An 18333-nucleotide genomic window follows, 5' to 3' on the forward strand; every position below is an offset into this window, starting at 1 on the left:
AGCCAGTAACGCCCCAAGCAAACCAGAGCGTCAGAACGTGAGCCTCCCTTCCCTCGCAGATACAACTCTGCCACCTATTATCGCAGAGATGCAGGCGATGAAGGAAAAAATGGAAGTTATAATGAACGCTCTCAAGGGACGAGTGTCCAGCCATCTTGATGACCTCGTTAACCGAACTGACTCACCGTTCACTACGCCCATCAACTCTTTCCCCCTGCCAGGTAAGTTCCACATGCCACAGATACATAGTTATAACGAAGTCAGGGACCCTCTAGACCACCTAGAGACCTTTAAAACCCTGATGCACCTTCAAGGAGTGGCAGGCGCGATCATGTGTAGGGCCTTCCCTACGACACTAAAGGGTGCGGCAAGAATTTGGTTCAGCCAGCTAACACCCAACTCCATCAGCACCTTCAAGGAGTTAAGCGCTCAATTTACTGCACACTTCATTAGAGGACATCGGTACAAAAGGTCTACGGCTTGCTTGATGAGTATCAAGCAGCGAGAGTAGGAAACGTTGAGGGCCTACATATCCCGCTTCAATAAGGAGGCACTCTCGATCGACGAAGCCGACGATAAGATACTTGTTGCAGCATTCACGAATGGGCTAAAGAAGGGTAAGTTTTTGTTCTCCCTGTACAAAAACGACCCGAAGACCATGTCGAAAGTGCTTTACAGGGCCACCAAGTATATGAACGCCAAAGACGCGCTGTTGGCCCAAGAAGAGAGACCCAAGAAAAGAGAAAGGCAGGAAGACACCCGGCAGGACCAAGGCTGGAAGAAAGTAAGGACGGAAGACTAAAGGGATGTGAGATGCCCTAAGCCCTTGGGGGGAAGATTTACAAGCTTCACTCCGTTGACCGCCCCGATAGATCAAGTCCTAATGCAAATCAAGGACGAGGAGGCTCTGATGTTCCCTGAAAAGCTAAAGAGTGATCCCAACAAACATTCTAGGGATAAGTATTGCCGCTTCCACCGTGACCATGGTCACGATACGGCCGATTGCTATGACCTAAAGCAACAGATCGAGGCCCTTATCAGACAAGGAAAATTGCAGAAGTTCATTAGAAAGGAGAAAACAGATCCACCCCCACAAGACCAACACCCCCGACGGGATAATGAGCGACCGAGACCCCCAATAGGGTACATAAGGATGATCGTAGGAGGAACGGCTGCCGCCGGGTCATCCAAGAAGGCCCGCAAAACCTACTTTCAGATGGTACAAAATGTTCAGCTAACGGGGGCCGTGCCAAAGATAGCACGAAAAGAAAGCCCCATTATCGGGTTCTCAGAAGAGGATGCGCGACGCCTTCACCATCCACATGACGATGCGCTCGTCGTCAACTTACGGGTAGAAGACTACAACATGCACCGGGTGTTGGTCGACAACGGCAGTTCAACAGATATTCTATACTACCCGATATTCCAGCAGATGAGGATCGATAGGGAGCGATTGATTCCAACAAATGCCCCACTCGTGGGTTTTGGAGGGAGCCAGGTATTCCCCCTGGGCGCGGTCACATTGTCCGTAGTGGTAGGCGATTACCCCCAGCAGATAACAAAGGACGTAACATTCTTAGTAGTCGATTGCTCGTCTGCCTACAATGCGATACTTGAACGACCCACGCTCAATTCGTGGAAGGCGGTAACTTCAACTTACCACCTAATGATTAAGTTCCCTACTAACTATGGAGTAGGGGAGCTGCGCGGAAGTTAGATGGCCACGCGCGAATGATACGTGGCCATGATGGAGATGGAGGATCAGGTCCAGGCCTTGAATAAAGAAGAGCACCGGACGGTGACGGAGCCAGTAGAGAAGCTAGAAGAGATACCCCTTGACAATTCCGATCCTGGCCGAACAACCAAAATTGGAACACTCGCTAACCCCACAATCCGTCAAGAGCTCATAACCTTTCTCAGAGGCAATCGAGACATATTCGCCTGGAGCCATGAGGATATGCCAGGAATAGATCCTTCAGTCATGGTGCACAGGTTGAATGTATTACCCTCCTTTCCACCCGTCCGACAGAAGAAGAAAGTGTTCGCCCCCGAATGAGATCGAGCCATAGCAGAAGAAGTCCGCAAACTACAGGAGGCAAGTTTCATTAGGGAAGTATACTACCCCAATTGGCTAGCGAACGTAGTAATGGTTAAGAAAGCTAGCGGAAAGTGGCGGATGTGTGTGGACTTCACCTACCTTAACAAAGCCTGTCCCAAAGATAGCTATCCCCTCCCAAGAGTCGACGTCCTAGTAGACTCAACAGCCCGACACCAGCTACTAAGCTTCATGGACGCTTTCTCGGGGTACAACCAAATCTGAATGCACGAAACTGATCAGGAGAAAACTTCGTTCATGACCAGTCAAGGCCTCTTCTGTTACAAAGTAATGCCCTTCGGCCTGAAGAACGCGGGCACAACGTACCAAAGACTTATGAACAAAATGTTTGCGCAGCAAATTGGGAGGAATGTCCAGGTCTACGTTGACGACATGCTAGTAAAAAGCCGAAGGGAGGAAAATCATTTGGAAGATCTCAAAGAAACATTCAACACCCTTCGTTCTTACAACATGAAGCTCAATCCAGGAAAATGCGCATTCGGGGTGACGGCGGGAAAATTCCTAGGATTTATGGTGTCCCAAAGGGGGATTGAGGCAAACCCGGACAAGATCCGAGCCATTATGGAGATGGCGACACCAAGAAATGTGAAGGAGGTACAAAGCCTCAACGAAAAAATAGCAGCACTAAATAGGTTCGTGTCGAGGGCGACGGACAAACGTTTGCCTTTCTTCCGCACACTAAAGAGATCATTCGAGTGGATTGCCGAATGTCAACAGGCATTCGAGGAGTTGAAGGCTTATCTCTCCTCCCCACCACTGTTGAGCCCATCACAACCAGGAGAAGAGCTTTTTCTCTATCTAGCCGTCTCCCCCGCTGCCATCAGCACTGCCTTAATCAGAGAAAAAGAAAAAGTACAAAATCCCATATACTACGCGAGCCGAGCGCTTCGTGGTGCCGAAGAAAGATAACCGCCTATGGAGAAACTTGCCTTTGCATTAGTTACGGCAGCTCGCAAGCTCAAACCGTACTTTCAAGCCCATACGGTGAACGTCCTGACCGACAAGCCCTTGCGACTAGCGATGAGCAATTCTGAGGCTGCGGGTCGACTGGCGTTATGGGCTATAAAGTTGAGCGAATTTGGTACCGCCCACGAACAACCATCAAAGGACAGATTGTCACAAACTTCATAGCAGAATTCACTCATGACGAAGATAAGGGGGTAGAAGAGTCCCCTCATTGGAGCATATATACAGACGGGTCATCCAACAGACAAGCCGGAGGGGCCGACATTGTACTACTATCGCTCGAAGGAGATACAGTTGAATGTATGGTCCGTCTCGACTTCCCCGCTACCAACAATGAATCAGAGTATAAAGCGTTAATAGCAGGTCTCGACCTCGCCAAAGCAGCAGGAGCCGCAAGGGTAGTCATTTACTACGACTCTCAGGTCATTACTAACCAAATAAATGGAGACTACGAGTGCAAGGGCGAAAGGATGAAGAGGTACCTTGATCAAGTAAGGGCAAGAGTAGATGACCTAGAGGCCAAAATCGTCCAAATCCCTAGAGGAGAAAACGAGCTTGCCGATCGCCTTGCAAAGGCCGCTTCAGCAGAAAATATGGTCATCCCTGGTAATATACTCTCTTTTGTTCAACTTTCTCCACTAATAGAATCCAGCAACGTACAGGAAATAGGCTCTGACAGTAGCTGGACCGCACCATTAATTTCATACTTAAAAAACGGGGTCCCACCAGACGAAAAAAAAAGGCTGCAAGAAAGCTGAAGGTCCAGGCGGCAAGGTTCGTCTTAATAAAAGACGTCCTATACAAAAGAGGCTTTTCCCGTCCATATATGAGATGATTAGGTACGGAAGAAGCAGACTACGTCATAAGGGAGGTACACGAAGAAATCTGCGGAAACCATTCAGGGTCAAGATCATTGGTGCACAAGCTTGTGTGAGCAGGGTACTATTAGCCCACCATGCAAAAGGACGCTGAGGCTTATGTCAAGACCTGTGACAAATGCCAAAGGTTCAGCAATAATATTAGACAACCAACCGAAGAGCTGACCCCGATGACGACCCTATGGCCGTTCAAACAGTGGGGATTAGATATTATGGGACCATCCCCTACAGCAGTACGACAGCTAAAGTTCCTGGTAGTGGGCATTGACTACTTTACAAAGTGGGTGGAAGCTGAAGCTTTGGCCACCATTACGGAGAAGAACATACGAAGCTTTGTCTGGAGATGCATCATATACAGGTTTGTCATTCCTAGAGTCTTTGTCTCGGACAAGGGGACGTAATTCGACAACAACTCCTTCCGAGATTTTTGCTCACAGTTAGGAATAAAGAATCACTACTCCTCCCTTGCCCACCCTCAGGCTAATGGCCAGGTCGAAGTCACAAACCGATCATTGCTCAAGATTATCAAGACTTGGCTCGAGGGGGCAAAGGGTATATGGCCTGAAGAATTGCCAAGCATACTATGGGCATACAGGACAACGGCAAGGACACCCACAGGAGAGACACCGTTCCGACTAACGTACGGAAGCGAAGCAGTCATCCCAGCCGAAGTTGGGCTCATGAGCTACAAGGTGCACAACCATAACAAGAACAAAAACGACGAGGCAATGCGACTACAGCTTGACCTAGTGGACAAGATCAGGGCGGCAGTAGAACAAAGGCTCGCTAGGTACCAGGACCACATGGCCAAATACTACAACTCTCGGGTCCGACACAGAGACTTCCAAGTTGGAGATCTCGTTCTTAGAAAGGTCATGGGCGCCGCTAGGGACCCTACCCAAGGGAAGCTCGGCCCTAATTGGGAAGGACCTTACCGAGTTACGTCGTGGTAGAGGAAAGGCACTTACCACCTAGAGACGTTAGACGGACAGAAGCTGCCACATCCATGGAACACCGAGCACTTACGAAAGTATTACCAGTAGAAGCGGCAACATGAAGACCAACCTTTTTTATTTACATTTCAGCAAATTTTAGTCTTACTCCTCAGTTTTATCATTTGCTTTAGTTTTTTGCAACAATACCTCTTTTTCATTTTAAGCCTAAAAGGCAGGATTTGGTTTTAGAACTACTTTTATTTACAAATGCATGACAATAAAAGGAGTTTATTCAAAATTGCTGAATTATCTATTTTAGAAATCCACAGTTTAAAGTTCACAAAAGTGGACGACTAAGTTCACAAAAGTGAACAACAAAAGTAAACGACTAAGTCCATAACGCACGGACTAAAAAGCTGACGGTCTCACCAAATAGATGAGACTATCATCATATGGACAAGGTTCTAAAACCAACGGGCCTACAAAGATGACAAACTCATCAAGTCCATGACAGACTAAAGCTAAAAAGCTGACGGTCCCACCAAATAGATGAGACTATCATCATATGGACAAGGTTCTAAAACCAACGGGCCTACAAAGATGACAAGCTCATCAAGTCCATGACAGACTAAAGTTAAAAAGCTGACAGTCCCACCAAATAGATGAGAGTATCATCATATGGACAAGGTTCTAAAACCAATGGGCCTACAAAGATGACAAGCTCATCAAATCCATGACAGAATAAAGCTAAAAAGTTGACGGTCTCACCAAACGGATAAGGCCATTGTAGAACCAACGAGCTTACATCAAGTCCATAAGATGACTGGAAATTAGAAAATTGACAGTCACATTAAAGTAAGTAAAATAATAAAAATGGTGACAATTGACAAGCGAGGCTATAAAGCCGACGGGCTACAAGCTACGAAACCATTACTTGGATAATGCAACCAAGCTGACAGACCTTGAAAAATGACGAACAAGGTCGTAAACCCAAGGGGAAAGCTCGTGAAACTGACGAGACTATCCAACCCAAAAGGATAAGATGGACACGCTCATAAGTCGCAGAAAGGCTGTACCGACGGAGTCTCCAAACCAGTTCAAAAAACTGACGGGGTTCCTAAAACAGACGAGAATGTTTACCAGGACTTCGTCTGGCACAATCACTAATTAAAAAAGATGAAAACGACGGGAATAACATGCCATGTAATAAACGTAGCTGTATACAAACAAAAGCCCAAAAAAACCAAACGGGCACTTAAACAATTGTTTGAAAAGTAATTAAAATACACATTAAACGATTGTTTGCAAAATGATTGAAATACAAGGTTAAAATACAAATAAAAAGAACTAAGGAGCAGGAGCGTCAGCAGGATTCCCGTCAGCTTGTTGATTTTCAACGTCTACAATCGCAGCCGGAGTGTTGGAAACAGGAGTAGGAGGGTTTGCAACAGGCTGGGCTAGAACAACGACACCGTTAGCCTCCAGAGTAAGATTAGGCTCAGAGGAGCCGTCATCTCCATCATCCATTGTAATTCTAGACAGGTCCAGCTCTGGGAATGCCGACGCAACCTGCTTAAGGAAATCGTCAAACCCAGTGCCATAATACTCGGCACAAGAGTCAATGAACGATTGTGTCACTTTAAAATCTTGAACCGCATCAGCCCATCTGCACCCTTTGGCCTAGATCCGTCACCTCCTCCTGAAGCTTTTCTTTCTGACAGTTGCCCTCCGCCAGCTTCTCCTTAACTTCCTTTAGCTGTTGGTTTAGTGTACGAACGGCATCCTTGTACTGCCCCTGTTCATTCATCAAATTTGTATTATGCTTCCGGACCTGGGTGACGACTCCCTCCTTGGCAACGCAACGATCCTGAAGGGCCTTGACGCGCACCAAGGCCTGAGAAGAGAACACAAACGTCAGTCAGAGTTTATCAAAACAAAATAAAACCAATTTGACCAAAAGGTAGCAAGCATACCCTGGTAAGATCAAAAAGGGCTGACGCCCCTAAATCATCCGTCCCCAACAAATCACAAGACTCTATGTCTGTCGGTTTTATGAATGATCCAACCTCCCCGACGGCATAATCCTTATGGGTCAGGTGGCAGCAGGGACCCTCATTGGCGGGACCTGAGGAAGTCATTACCCCCTTGCCCGCACCATGGCTTGGCTTAAGAGGGGATTTTTCCTTTGGGGCACTATCCCTAGGAGTGACGGCGGCCTTCTTAGACGGACGGCCGTCACTCCCGTCGGGCTTCCTCTTTACAGACTTAGCGACGGTCTTAGGGGTTGACGAGGTTTTCCCCCTGCCTCCTTTGCCCTCTTCTCCTCCTTCTGATAGGCTGCGGTAGCCCTCACCCTCTGTTAGCAGACTCCATCTCTACACCAAAAAAAAAAAAAAAAAAAAGTTAGAACAACAGACGAAGGAGTAGACTGACGAAGGTAATAAGAAATCCACTCACATCGGAAAGAAAAGTCATCCAACTTTCGGGCTTCAGCTGACGGTTCTGGTCCCTCACAGTATAAATGAATAGTGTCAAGGGTGATCAAATCCCTACACTTTCGTTCCTCCAAAGGGATTTCGAGAACCCGACAGATGAACTCCTCCTATTCGTCGGTTATGTGGGGACGGGTGTTAGCTGAAAGAAAAGAAAAAGAGAAAGAATGTTAGCAGCGTCACTTCAAAGCTAAAGAAACATGGTTGACGGGATTAACTTGAGTCCCTGACAAAGGCCCAAATGTTGTCAAAATAACCATGGGGCATCATCGCCCATTCCTCCTGACGGCAAACCCAATTTGTCCCCTCAACAAAGAAATATCTACTTTTCCAATTCCTATTAGAATCTGGCATATCTGATACTAGCCTCAAACTTTTCTCCCGGGCATTAAAATGATATGTTCCCTTAGATGAGGCGATGTGATGGGGTCTGTAGCAGTAAAAGAATTCATCCAAGGTAAGCTAACGGTTTCCTCCGCTAAGGCGACCCCACAGGATTTCAGCACCTATGAAAGCTCTCCAGGCATTCAGGGCAATTTGAGTGACGGATAGGCCCAAAAAATCCGCTAGCTGATGGTGTATGGCCGTCAGCGGCAATCTTAGACCCACAGCAAACATGGCATCATACATGCCAACGTCAGCGGTTCTCCCTGAGTAACATCTCTCATTCTCTCTAGGGAGACGGATCGGGATATGGTCCGGAATTTGGTAGCGGGTGTGCAACTCCCTAAAAACCTTATCACTCATCATGGGAAAAAACTTGTTGACGGCCCAATCCTCAGGAAGAATGAAAGGATGGTTATCCCCTAGACCCTCTGAGGTCCTTCCACTAGATTCCTCATCACCGTCACCATCATCCCTGTCAACATCAACATCGTCCCCGTCACTTTCATTTTCCCCTCTTTCCTCTTCTACTTCATCCTTACCCCCCCTCAGTATAACTCTCATCACCATCGGGAGATTGGGCCGACATTTTCCTCTCTGACGGAGGTGAGAAGTCCTCTGACTTATCATCAGAACCAAAGGCCTCGTCGTAGCCCGCTCCTTCACGGACTGATGACTCCTCACACAACGCGTCACTTGATATCTGACTACCTACAAGTGACGAATCCAATCTAAGTACCTAAGCTGACGTCCTCACTAAAGAATTATTCAGGCATAAGCAAAAATGAAAGAAAAGAGGAAATAGAACTTACTTGTAAGTTGACTTTCTTAGAAAAACAGCTTCAATGGTAGTAAGGAACAAGCTGACGGAAGTAAGGAACGAGCTAACGAAATTCAAGGCGACGGTCTCTCTTTTTCAAAGATCAGTAGAGAAGAAATAGAGGAAATGAGGAGGAGCCGCTTATATATATAGAGTGGAAGTGCGCAGAAGACGAAGCGACGCCCTCGTCAGAAGCAAAGCCAATGAGAACGCGCCATTTGTCCAAAGCATTAAATGCATGGCAGCTCGAGGAATTCCTCATAAATAATTTTCCCGCTTCCTTAAAGAATATAACAATGATCAGTCAATAAGAACGTTAACTCCATAACCCGTCAGTATAGAAAGTGACGGGGTCATGAGGCTGACAGGATCATAAAACTAAAGGGATCCTGAAGCTGACGGGATTAAGACTGAAAGCATAATGTAAGCTGACGGCATTAGTCAAAGATTGCTTGCCAATCACGTTTGCGTGTGTAAGGAAATGACTTGCCCTCCACGTTTTGAGAAATCTAAGAGGAATTCATATATGGAAAGGATCCCGCAAAATACGCCCAAGAAGACTCCTATAAGGAAAAGACTTCTACTCCAAGGAAAAGAGGTCAATCCCTACTACTATAAAAACCCAAGCACCCTCACAAACCAAGGTAGGCATAATTCACCCCAGCTCTGGTACTCTAGAGTTGTGAACAAGAGATTTCTCTAACTTGACCGTCGAAGGGTATTTGGCTGGTACCACACCGATACTCCTCTTAAGGTCTTTAGCTTTTGTGTTGTGCAGGTTCTTGTCAGTAGCACGTGAGAACCGTGTGGCTCACTGGTGATTTTTTCGGCATCATCACAAATAAAACCCACAAAATATATAGAAAATGTGCATGAAAATACAAAGAAATTGGCATGGAATAAAGTCAACAAAGAACTTAAAAAATTACAGCTTAACATTAGCATATGAAGCCCTCTTGCTCTAATATTCTTCGCATTATACACTTCTAAAAAATGATAAAATTGTCTAAAGGTGATCTCTATGGATGTAAACCGCGATATGCATTCCTTAGTTCCAAGAGTCTAGGCCACCTCTTACCGCTAGAACCTGCATCTTGTCCACCAATATCTGCAAAGGCAGTACATTTGTGATTGCCTTGCTTGCATTAATTGCTAGTTTAATGTTGTCAAAAAGAAAACAAGATTACATTGCAATGTAGGATTTGATCTCTCACACAACTCCGAACAAGTATCCTGCAGCATAGATTTTAAGAATGTATCAAAAGGTTCTAATGATATTCGTCAAATAAAAAAACTTGGTTAGTCAGTTGTACTTTTACTGAGGTGGTAAGACGGATTGTGTCTTGTACTAGTGAATCAAGGTCAGCTTCATATCCAGGTTTAACATATATCACCTGCTAAGGCAACCATGTTAAGTTCATTTTTAAGGTAAAAGAGATAGATAGAGTGAAAGAGAGAGAGTTTAGAGACTTAATGATGGATCATCGCCCCCGATTTCAGGTAGTTGATTTGCATCATTGTCTCTGCTTGAAGGAAGAACCCATACATTGAAGGTTGTGTCAATCTATTACATCATGTACGAAAGTAATTAGTCATGCAAGTGCTGCATAATATTTCATAGCATATTGCTCCTTCTGGAAACAGATTTGTCCTAATTAAACTGAAATCATCTTTCTTGAAAAATGAATGACTACCTCTCTGCAGTATGGTGAGGCACAGATACTACATTTTCTTGTGAAGGATGTAAGAATCCTTCCATCCACTGAAAGACCAAAGCTAGCGTGCTAGCAAAACAAAAGGGAAATAATTAGATACTCATACATAGTGTCATAATATAGGACGAAAATTTTGGTGTGGGTATTAACGAGTAAGTAGATGTTGCTGAAAGCAGGTGAAGTCCATTGAGATTTTAATACACAACACATTAAAGCCCCGAGCTTATTAATAATGCTATGTGTGAGAGTGGGGTGTCTACACTATGCTTTGAACTTTGAAATTGTTATTGCCATGTATAATTAACTTGAAGAATCATAATTTTATTAGCAGTCATTTCCACCGTCACTTTTGTTTTAGTAACTATTATAATAATAGTACGAAAAATGAATAAAGATAAAAAGGTTGTGCCCAACTCACCAAATTCCACTTCTGCATGGTCTAGGAAAGGTTGATTGATAGACAACTTTACTCTTAATTTTTTTTATTTTTAAATAGAAAAGAAGATACTTTTCTCAAACTAAGTAGAAAAAAGAAAGTGTAGTTGTGAATGAAATTTTTTTTTTTTTTTTTTTTTTTGATAGGGTGTATTTGTGAATAATGGCATTATATAAACATAGAAGCATTAATTATTACAGGAAAAAAAAAGAGAGAGAGAGGTTTAACCTTTTTTTTTTTTTTTTTTTTTTTTTGAGAGCTTACATAATACATACTGTAGGACTTGTTTTCTAAAAAAATGCAGAGCACTTATGCTATGTTTAGAAGTATGGAGGAAGAGAAGAATAGAGAGAAATAATTATCCTCCACCATATATAAATGTTTTTAAAATTAAGGGAGAGGGGAATAATTAGTCTTTTCATAATTTGTAATTTTATTAATATGGTAAGGGTAAATTTGGTTAAGCATTTCTATACTCTACTCTCCTGTTAAATCTCTCTAATTTGGGAAAATTAAAAATGAAGGGTTAGAAGTAATTAAAATCCCTTCAAACCCCTCCAAATTCCTCTCCTCCTTCCTTAAAAAACATCTAAACAAGATAATTTAACTTACTCTCCCTTTCTCTAATCTACTCTCCCTCTACTTCCCCCTCCATCCAAACATGCTATTAATTTTTTGAACATCTACCCAAAAAAAGAACCACCAAAATATGCATTAAGATGATTCATAACGAAAAAGTAGTTGTAAAAGGAAAAAAATAATAATAATAATAATAATGTTAAAAGAGGAGTGTGAGTCACCTTGTGGATGGCAAGGTTGATAAAAACTTGTGCATCTTTTTTATGTTCATCTTCCACCAAATCTTGCAACCGCAGGTCCTTCAGAGACAGAAGGTAGTCGCAGGTCCATTCCCCCTGCCATCTCCCGTCGGATGTTGATATTTTGATCATTCGGCGTGGATTCCTGCTACTTTTTCTTTTAATCTTTTTTTGATATATTGAATTGCAAACATCCGGTACAAATAACATTAGTCATGACTCATGATCATGAGAGGAACCAATCAATGCCGCCTATCATTATAATATATAGATAGTTGCTCAAAAAGAACGGTATAAGCTAAAGCTACCAAAGTGCTTGCTGTGCATGCATAGGTATTAAAAGTTTATGCTAGATTCTATAAGTTTATCTTTACCTATAAGAATTTATAAGTTAATCTTTACTAATAATAATAATTTTAAATAAATAAAAGAAGAAGAAGAAGAAGAAAAAGAAGAGAGAGAGACCAAACTTATAGATTCTATGGTTATTTGATCATCTAAATTCAGCTAAAGAAAAGGTGTAGAATGTTTCCAAGGCGGCAAGGCATCTCATGCATGATTGTACGTAGTTTGGCTTTAACATTTAATTGAGCCAGTGGGAAGCCATGTTTTGACATTTAATACTAAAATAATTGCTTGTTTTGTGTTAAATTTGGCCTTCCAACATAGTACTAGTAAAAAATTCTTGTAAAACACACACATAGATGGGTTATGGTTCTGGAAATAAATACAAGATCTTAACAGATTGCAGAGAGTGAATTCAAAGAAGAAAAAGTAAAATCAACTCCCAAATGGGGTTCACAATACCAGTGAGAAGTCATTTCTTTTTGAAGCGGCTCTGATTCTGCACTGAAACTTGAGGGATTTAGCCTTAGTTGGGTAGGAACTGGGAAATGGGCTGACGTTTCTCGCTGATACCAGATGGCCAACTTCTGCCATTTCTCTCTCTCTCTAAAAACCAAGTGTGTGATAAGTTGGAGACTACAACCTTATCTTCATATAATTGGCATATAAAGTGGGATTTTTTTCTCCCTTCCTCCGTATCTTGATTTTGGTCTATGGTTGACCTTTTTCTTTTGCTAAATTATAATTTTTTTCAAACTTTAAAAAAAAAAAAAAAAAAATTTAATGTTACACTTTTTAAGTTTTTTTTTTTTTTTTTTTTTTTTTGGAAAAATAAAATTCCTTAACTTACATTCATTCCTAACACATTCCTTTTTCCATACATTAACTCCTGACTTAATTTCTAGTAAGCAGACCCATGTAAAAACCCCAATTTGATTCTTGAACTTAAACCAAGTGGCGAATCTCAAGAGAAAGCGGGCCATGCAACTCATAAGTGTGGGGTGGTGCGCCCACACACGTCTATTAAATAATTATTAAATATATTATCTATTTATCATTAAACATTTATTTTTATATATAACGTTAAATATATATCAAATTGAGATTGACAATGGATAATAAAGCAAATTCATGACTATTAAATGATATTTAGAAATTAGAATACAAATCAAGAATATAGATATTTATTAATTTCCAAATTCACTATTACTATTCAAAGCATTAATCCTCTCTTTGTCTTGTGAAAGGGTATTTGATTCCTTTTGTTCTTATATTCTGGTCATGTTTTGCAATTTCCTTTTTTTTTTTAAAAAAAGAAGACACGCATGTAGAAGTGTCCCAAGTGTGCTAGTGTCTAACATAGATATGACACCCCAAATGAAGTAACTGTACTTCCTAGATATGAATACTCTTAGAGGTTGATATTTTCCATGGTTTAAGATTTTGAAAATGGGGTTTTAGAATATCAATGAAAGACTATTGAGAAAATTAAAATTCATGCATTGATCTTTCTATATAGATTTGAAAATTAGTATCTAATCCCCAGGTTACAACAACATTACTAATTTTCTTTGGATCACAGTGCTCAACAACTGTGCTGGTATTGATATTGCCCTTAGAGCAGCCCACGAATTGCTCAAGACGTACTGTAACATTTGGGGGACAAAATGGGCTTCTGCCCTTTTCAGGCAAATTAATTAGCCTTTTGCCCTTCTTCCCAAACTAAATAGGGAAATACCCCTCTTTTGAAAATCGAGTTTTTCAAAATCAATTTAAGCCCTATAGTGACGTTTTCAATGACCTATATAGATTCTTAAAATGTCACTATAGGTCTTTAAAAACGTCACTATAAGGCTCCATAATTTTTTTTTTTTTTTTTAACTCAATTTTGAAAAACTTGATTTTCAAAAGAGGGGCATTTCCCTATTTCGTTTGGGAAGAAGGGCAAAAGGCTAATTAATTTGCCCAAAAAGAGCAGAAGCCCATTTTGTCCAACATTTGGGATTCGTGAATTGATTCAAGGTTTATTTTTACTTTTTAAGAATGAGTATTTGGATGACACCCATGTCATGGGTTATTTAAAAGATGTTGGAGCACTTGGGGAAAGTAGGAAAATGGATCTATCGTGTTTATCTTATTTGTAAGCATATAAAAGAGTCAATCGTGAAGGTTTCAGTTGCAATGGTGAAATTTGTGGTTATTCAATATTTCATTTCTTTCACATTATGATCTCACATTCTCTTTCCTATATAATTCTTTAGAGAATTAGAAATCCTAACTTGACTACAATTAGAAATTCTTCACCCAATAAAATTCTTCCAATTTTATAAATTCTCGATTTTTCTTCACAGAGTGAAATTCACTCACCTCCTACTTACTTTTAAGGACAACAACTTCTCCGATTAAATCCACCGGTCCAATTCCCATGTAAGTTTCTTTCTATTTAACTGTGCTTTCAATTCTTCTCAAAAACAAAAACAATAAATAAATAAATAAATAAATAATAAAAAATAAAAAAAACTGTGCTTTCAATTTGTTTTAATGTTTAGAAATTTGGATTGTTTTTAATTAAATTTGGGCTTCAGTTTAACATTGTTTTCTACACACATATATGGTTAGTGTATATTGATGCAGTGATTGAGGCTTAAAACGCATTACTTATGTAATCTCCTTTTATGTTACTTATTGGTTCATTAAATTTGTGTGACACAATGATCCTATAGTTAGATATGGTTTTATCAAGATGGACAAGCTAAGTGGGAGATATAATCATTTGAATAAAATCAACACTAAAAAAATTGATTGGAATATTAGAAGAAGATTTATTACCTTCAAAATGTGTATTTATTATATATTTATTAGGCGTTATCCCCTTCTTACTATGCTTAATTTTTATAATTAAACCAAGATTGCAGTATTCCCTATTATTTGAATTTACATAATTTCTTCAATAAAATGTCATTTATTGTGTTTAATTTTCTCTTTTCAAGAAACCACGTGAAAAAAGAGCTTACAAGAATATGTGGGACAAGTGAGAGAGGATGAAGTTGCTACCTGGAAGATAGTATCCAAACAAACTAACAAATAGGTGGTTTTGTATCAATCTAGTCCTAAACCTAAAGAAATATCGAAATAATTTCATGAAGCATATATGGAGGTCAAACTAGGATAAAAGAGAGCCAAAAAAAAAAAGTCAGTAATATCATGCTTAAATGTCTAAGGAGGGTAGTTGAGCACTATTTGGTATTTTGGGCATAACTCTTTCCTCAAAATCTAGAATGACACAAGGCTGGATAATTTGGAACAACAACTTTGAGCACTACAACTTTCTAGTTTTGAGCATTCCTTTTTTGCAAGTTTTGAAAACTGAAATTAACCCATGAGTTACGGCTGAATTTATGGGCAAAAAATTACTGTGGGGCCAGAGAATTCATGGCCCAGGCTCACTTTACATTATGGCCCAAGGCCTAAGCCGAGGAGAGCCATTGCCGAGGACGCATAATGAAATCCCAAAAAGAGCATAAGGATATTGCCGAGGACTACCTCATGCTCAGCACCTCACAAAATGCCTGAAGAAAGGGGCAAACTCAGTATAGGGGCAAGATAAGGGAAAAAGCTGCCAACATCATAATACAAAACCCAGTATCTGACAAGCCCATACTCTAAACCATGCCCTTTAACTTTCCCAACGACCCCTAACCACTCTAGGTATGGGTTGACAGGACAGGTCTGCACCCCAGAAAGTAAAACTTACACGTGAACCCTAAAAGGGGAAACGAACACTAGTATAAAAGGGAGGAGGAGGAAGCCCCCCAGGAGGAAGGAAGATCCCTGCAAAAGGGAGAAAAGGAAGGATACAAGGCTCCGAGGACGCTGTCCGAGGACTTAAGTCCTACAACCCGTACTAATGGAGGGTTTAGCTAGTCAAGCTAAGTCCGTCTATACATAAGCTCCCATAGAAACTACAACTAAACCGCTCACCTGTGCCCAAGGACATGCCTTTCAAGCCCACTCTCTATAAATCATATTGATAGGGCCCTTTACATACGAGCCCAACGTCATTCTTGGGCCGTTAAAAATCGTGTCCCTACAATTACGAAGTCAAGATTTTATTTTTCTTGTTTTCTTTTAAATTGGGGATTCAATAGGCTTTAGGAGACATCAATTTTGCAGAACAGAATTTGTATTTCCTTTCTTCTCTCATGGCAACTTAAGCCCTTAGCTAGGACTAAGGGTTATATTTCCTCTATAACAGTATCATTGTGATTCTTTCTAAGATTCGATATGACAACATATTTGATTGTTCAATTAGATTGTTATTGATGTATGAGTTATTCCATTCTTTCAATAAGTTCATCCATATTTTTCTTATTATCTAGATGAATTTCTTGTAGTTTTAATTAGAAATAAAGTTTTAAATGGGTGGGTTTCTCCTGAAATTTGTTCTAATCACATTGTTATTGTGGGGCCAGAGAATTCATGGCCCAGGCCCACTCTACATTATGGCCCAAGGCCTAAGCCGAGGAGAGCCATTACCGAGGACGCATAATGAAATCCCAAAAAGAGCATAAGGATATTGCCGAGGACTACCTCATGCTCAGCACCTCACAAAATGCCTGAAGAAAGGAGCAAACTCAGTATAGGGGCAGAACAAGGAAAAAAGCTGCCAACATCATAATATAAAACCCTGTATCTGACAAGCCCATACTCTAAATCATGCCCTCTAACTTTCCCAACGACCCCTAACCACTCTAGGTATGGGTTAGCAGGATAGGTCTGCACCCCAGAAAGTAAAACTTACACGTGGACCCTAAAAGGGGAAACGAACACTAGTATAAAAGGGAAGGAAAGCGAAGGAGAAAGGGGGAGGGGGAGGAAGCCCCCAGGAGGAAGGAAGATCCCTACAAAAGGGAGAAAAGGAAGGATACAAGGCTCCGAGGACGCTGTCCGAGGACTTAAGTCCTACAACCCGTACTAATGGAGGGCTTAGCTAGTCAAGCCAAGTCCGTCTATACATAAGCTCCCATAGAAACTACAACTAAACCGCTCACCTGTGCCCAAGGTCATGCCTTTCAAGCCCACTCTCTATAAATCATATTGATAAGGCCCTTTACATACGAGCCCAACATCATTCTTGAGCCGTTAAAAATCGTGTCCCTACAATTGGCGCCGTCTGTGGGAAAGGCTTGCGCGTTGGCACAGGTGGCGGTGGAGTTGAGCCTCTGTCAAGCAAAGGTCTGCGAGGGCTCCTCCATTTCCAGCGACATGCTGTTATTGTTCCAATATAAATTTCCACTAGGAGCTATGCCTCGCAGTGCCAAGGGCACGAGCAATTCTAGGGGCTTCCAACATCAAGCTAACTCCCCCCACCTTGATCAAGGGGCTAACCTTTGGAAAATAAATCAATAAATAAACGAATACAAGTTTTGGACAGAACTAAGGCCTTGTATGGTCCTTGGACCCAAGCCTCTGGGGAAACCAACTACTTAGAAGAAAACTACAAGTTTTGGACAGAACCAAAGCCTTGTATGGTCCTCGAACCCAAGCCTCTAGGGAAACCAACTACTTAGAAGAAAACTACAAGTTTTGAACAGAACCAAGGCCTTGTATGGTCCTCGGACCCAAGCCTCTGGGGAAACCAACTACTTAGAAGAAAACTACAAGTTTTGGACAGAACCAAGGCCTTGTATGGTCCTCGGACCCAAGCCTCTAGGGAAACCAACTACTTAGAAGAAAACTACAAGTTTTGGACAGAACCAAGGCCTTGTATGGTCCTCGGACCCAAGCCTCTGGGGAAACCAACTACTTAGAAGAAAACTACAAGTTTTGGACAGAACCAAGGCCTTGTATGGTCCTCGGACCCAAGCCTCTGGGGAAACCAACTACTTAGAAGAAAACTACAAGTTTTAGACAGAACCAAGGCCTTGTATGGTCCTCGGACCCAAGCCTCTGGGGAAACCAACCACTTAGAAGAAAACTACAAGTTTTGGACGGAACCAAGGCCTTGTATGGTCCTCGGACCCAAGCCTCTGGGGAGACCAACTACTTAGAAGAGACAATACGGGGTTTGGACACAACCTGGACGTTATATGACCCATAGAATCTACCCCGAAGAAGAGTTCCCCATTGATAGTTGGGTTAATCCCTAGAGTGAATGGAATCCCCAGTCTACCCTCAGATCCTCAATACCAAGGGAACTGATGCGACAGTTGTAGGGTCAGATGTTGTCAAAAACACGATCAAAGTCCCTCACTGCTCGGCTACCCTCTCGGACGAATTATTTAGAGTTTATCGTTCTCGGACGGCCGCCTCGCATGCATTATGAAGCACTCAGCCGTTATCTCGATTAGTTTCATGAGTTTAATCTACTGGGAATTATCATTATTATACTTGATAATGTCGATAAGTTCAAAATTGGTAGGATTCTG

The 18333-nt window shown here is 41.7% G+C and overlaps 2 protein-coding genes across 5 annotated transcripts; one reads left to right on the forward strand and one right to left on the reverse strand.

Annotated features, from left to right (window-relative positions):
• The first annotated feature begins 883 nt into the window (after window positions 1–883).
• LOC126719577 (uncharacterized) lies at window positions 884–1717 on the forward strand. The gene has a single exon (XM_050422110.1). It carries the CDS (start codon window positions 884–886, stop codon window positions 1715–1717), a length of 834 nt encoding a protein of 277 aa, XP_050278067.1.
• Window positions 1718–6145: 4428 nt separating this feature from the next.
• LOC126717920 (large ribosomal RNA subunit accumulation protein YCED homolog 2, chloroplastic) lies at window positions 6146–12555 on the reverse strand. 4 transcript variants are annotated; one of them, XM_050419911.1, is made up of 7 exons: window positions 12368–12555; window positions 11543–11725; window positions 10286–10375; window positions 10138–10155; window positions 9905–9985; window positions 9779–9824; window positions 9509–9699 (listed from the first exon to the last, which is right to left on the reverse strand). In XM_050419911.1, exons 1-7 carry the CDS (start codon window positions 12497–12499, stop codon window positions 9611–9613), a joined length of 639 nt encoding a protein of 212 aa, XP_050275868.1. In that variant the 5' UTR covers window positions 12500–12555; the 3' UTR covers window positions 9509–9610. The 4 variants fall into 4 exon arrangements, with proteins under 4 accessions (XP_050275867.1, XP_050275868.1, XP_050275866.1 ...); XM_050419909.1 differs by having other exon boundaries at window positions 10066–10155; XM_050419912.1 differs by having other exon boundaries at window positions 10066–10155; window positions 11543–11705; window positions 12368–12530.
• Window positions 12556–18333: the final 5778 nt, after the last annotated feature.

The sequence above is a fragment of the Quercus robur genome, chromosome 3 (assembly GCF_932294415.1).
Source record: "Quercus robur chromosome 3, dhQueRobu3.1, whole genome shotgun sequence".
Taxonomy (NCBI): domain Eukaryota; kingdom Viridiplantae; phylum Streptophyta; class Magnoliopsida; order Fagales; family Fagaceae; genus Quercus; species Quercus robur.

What these genes read in the sequence shown, in the direction of transcription:
- LOC126719577 (XM_050422110.1), top strand. Translation starts at nt 884, where the DNA reads ATGCAAATCAAGGACGAGGAGGCTCTGATGTTCCCTGAAAAGCTAAAG.
- LOC126717920 (XM_050419909.1), bottom strand. Translation starts at nt 12,499, where the DNA reads ATGGCAGAAGTTGGCCATCTGGTATCAGCGAGAAACGTCAGCCCATTT. An exon ending in TCAACCTTGCCATCCACAAG is followed by an intron (nt 10,376 to 11,542) that starts GTGACTCACACT and finishes TTGTTTTGCTAG; the next exon opens with CACGCTAGCTTTGGTCTTTC. An exon ending in TCGGGGGCGATGATCCATCA is followed by an intron (nt 9,986 to 10,065) that starts TTAAGTCTCTAA and finishes TTGCCTTAGCAG; the next exon opens with GTGATATATGTTAAACCTGG.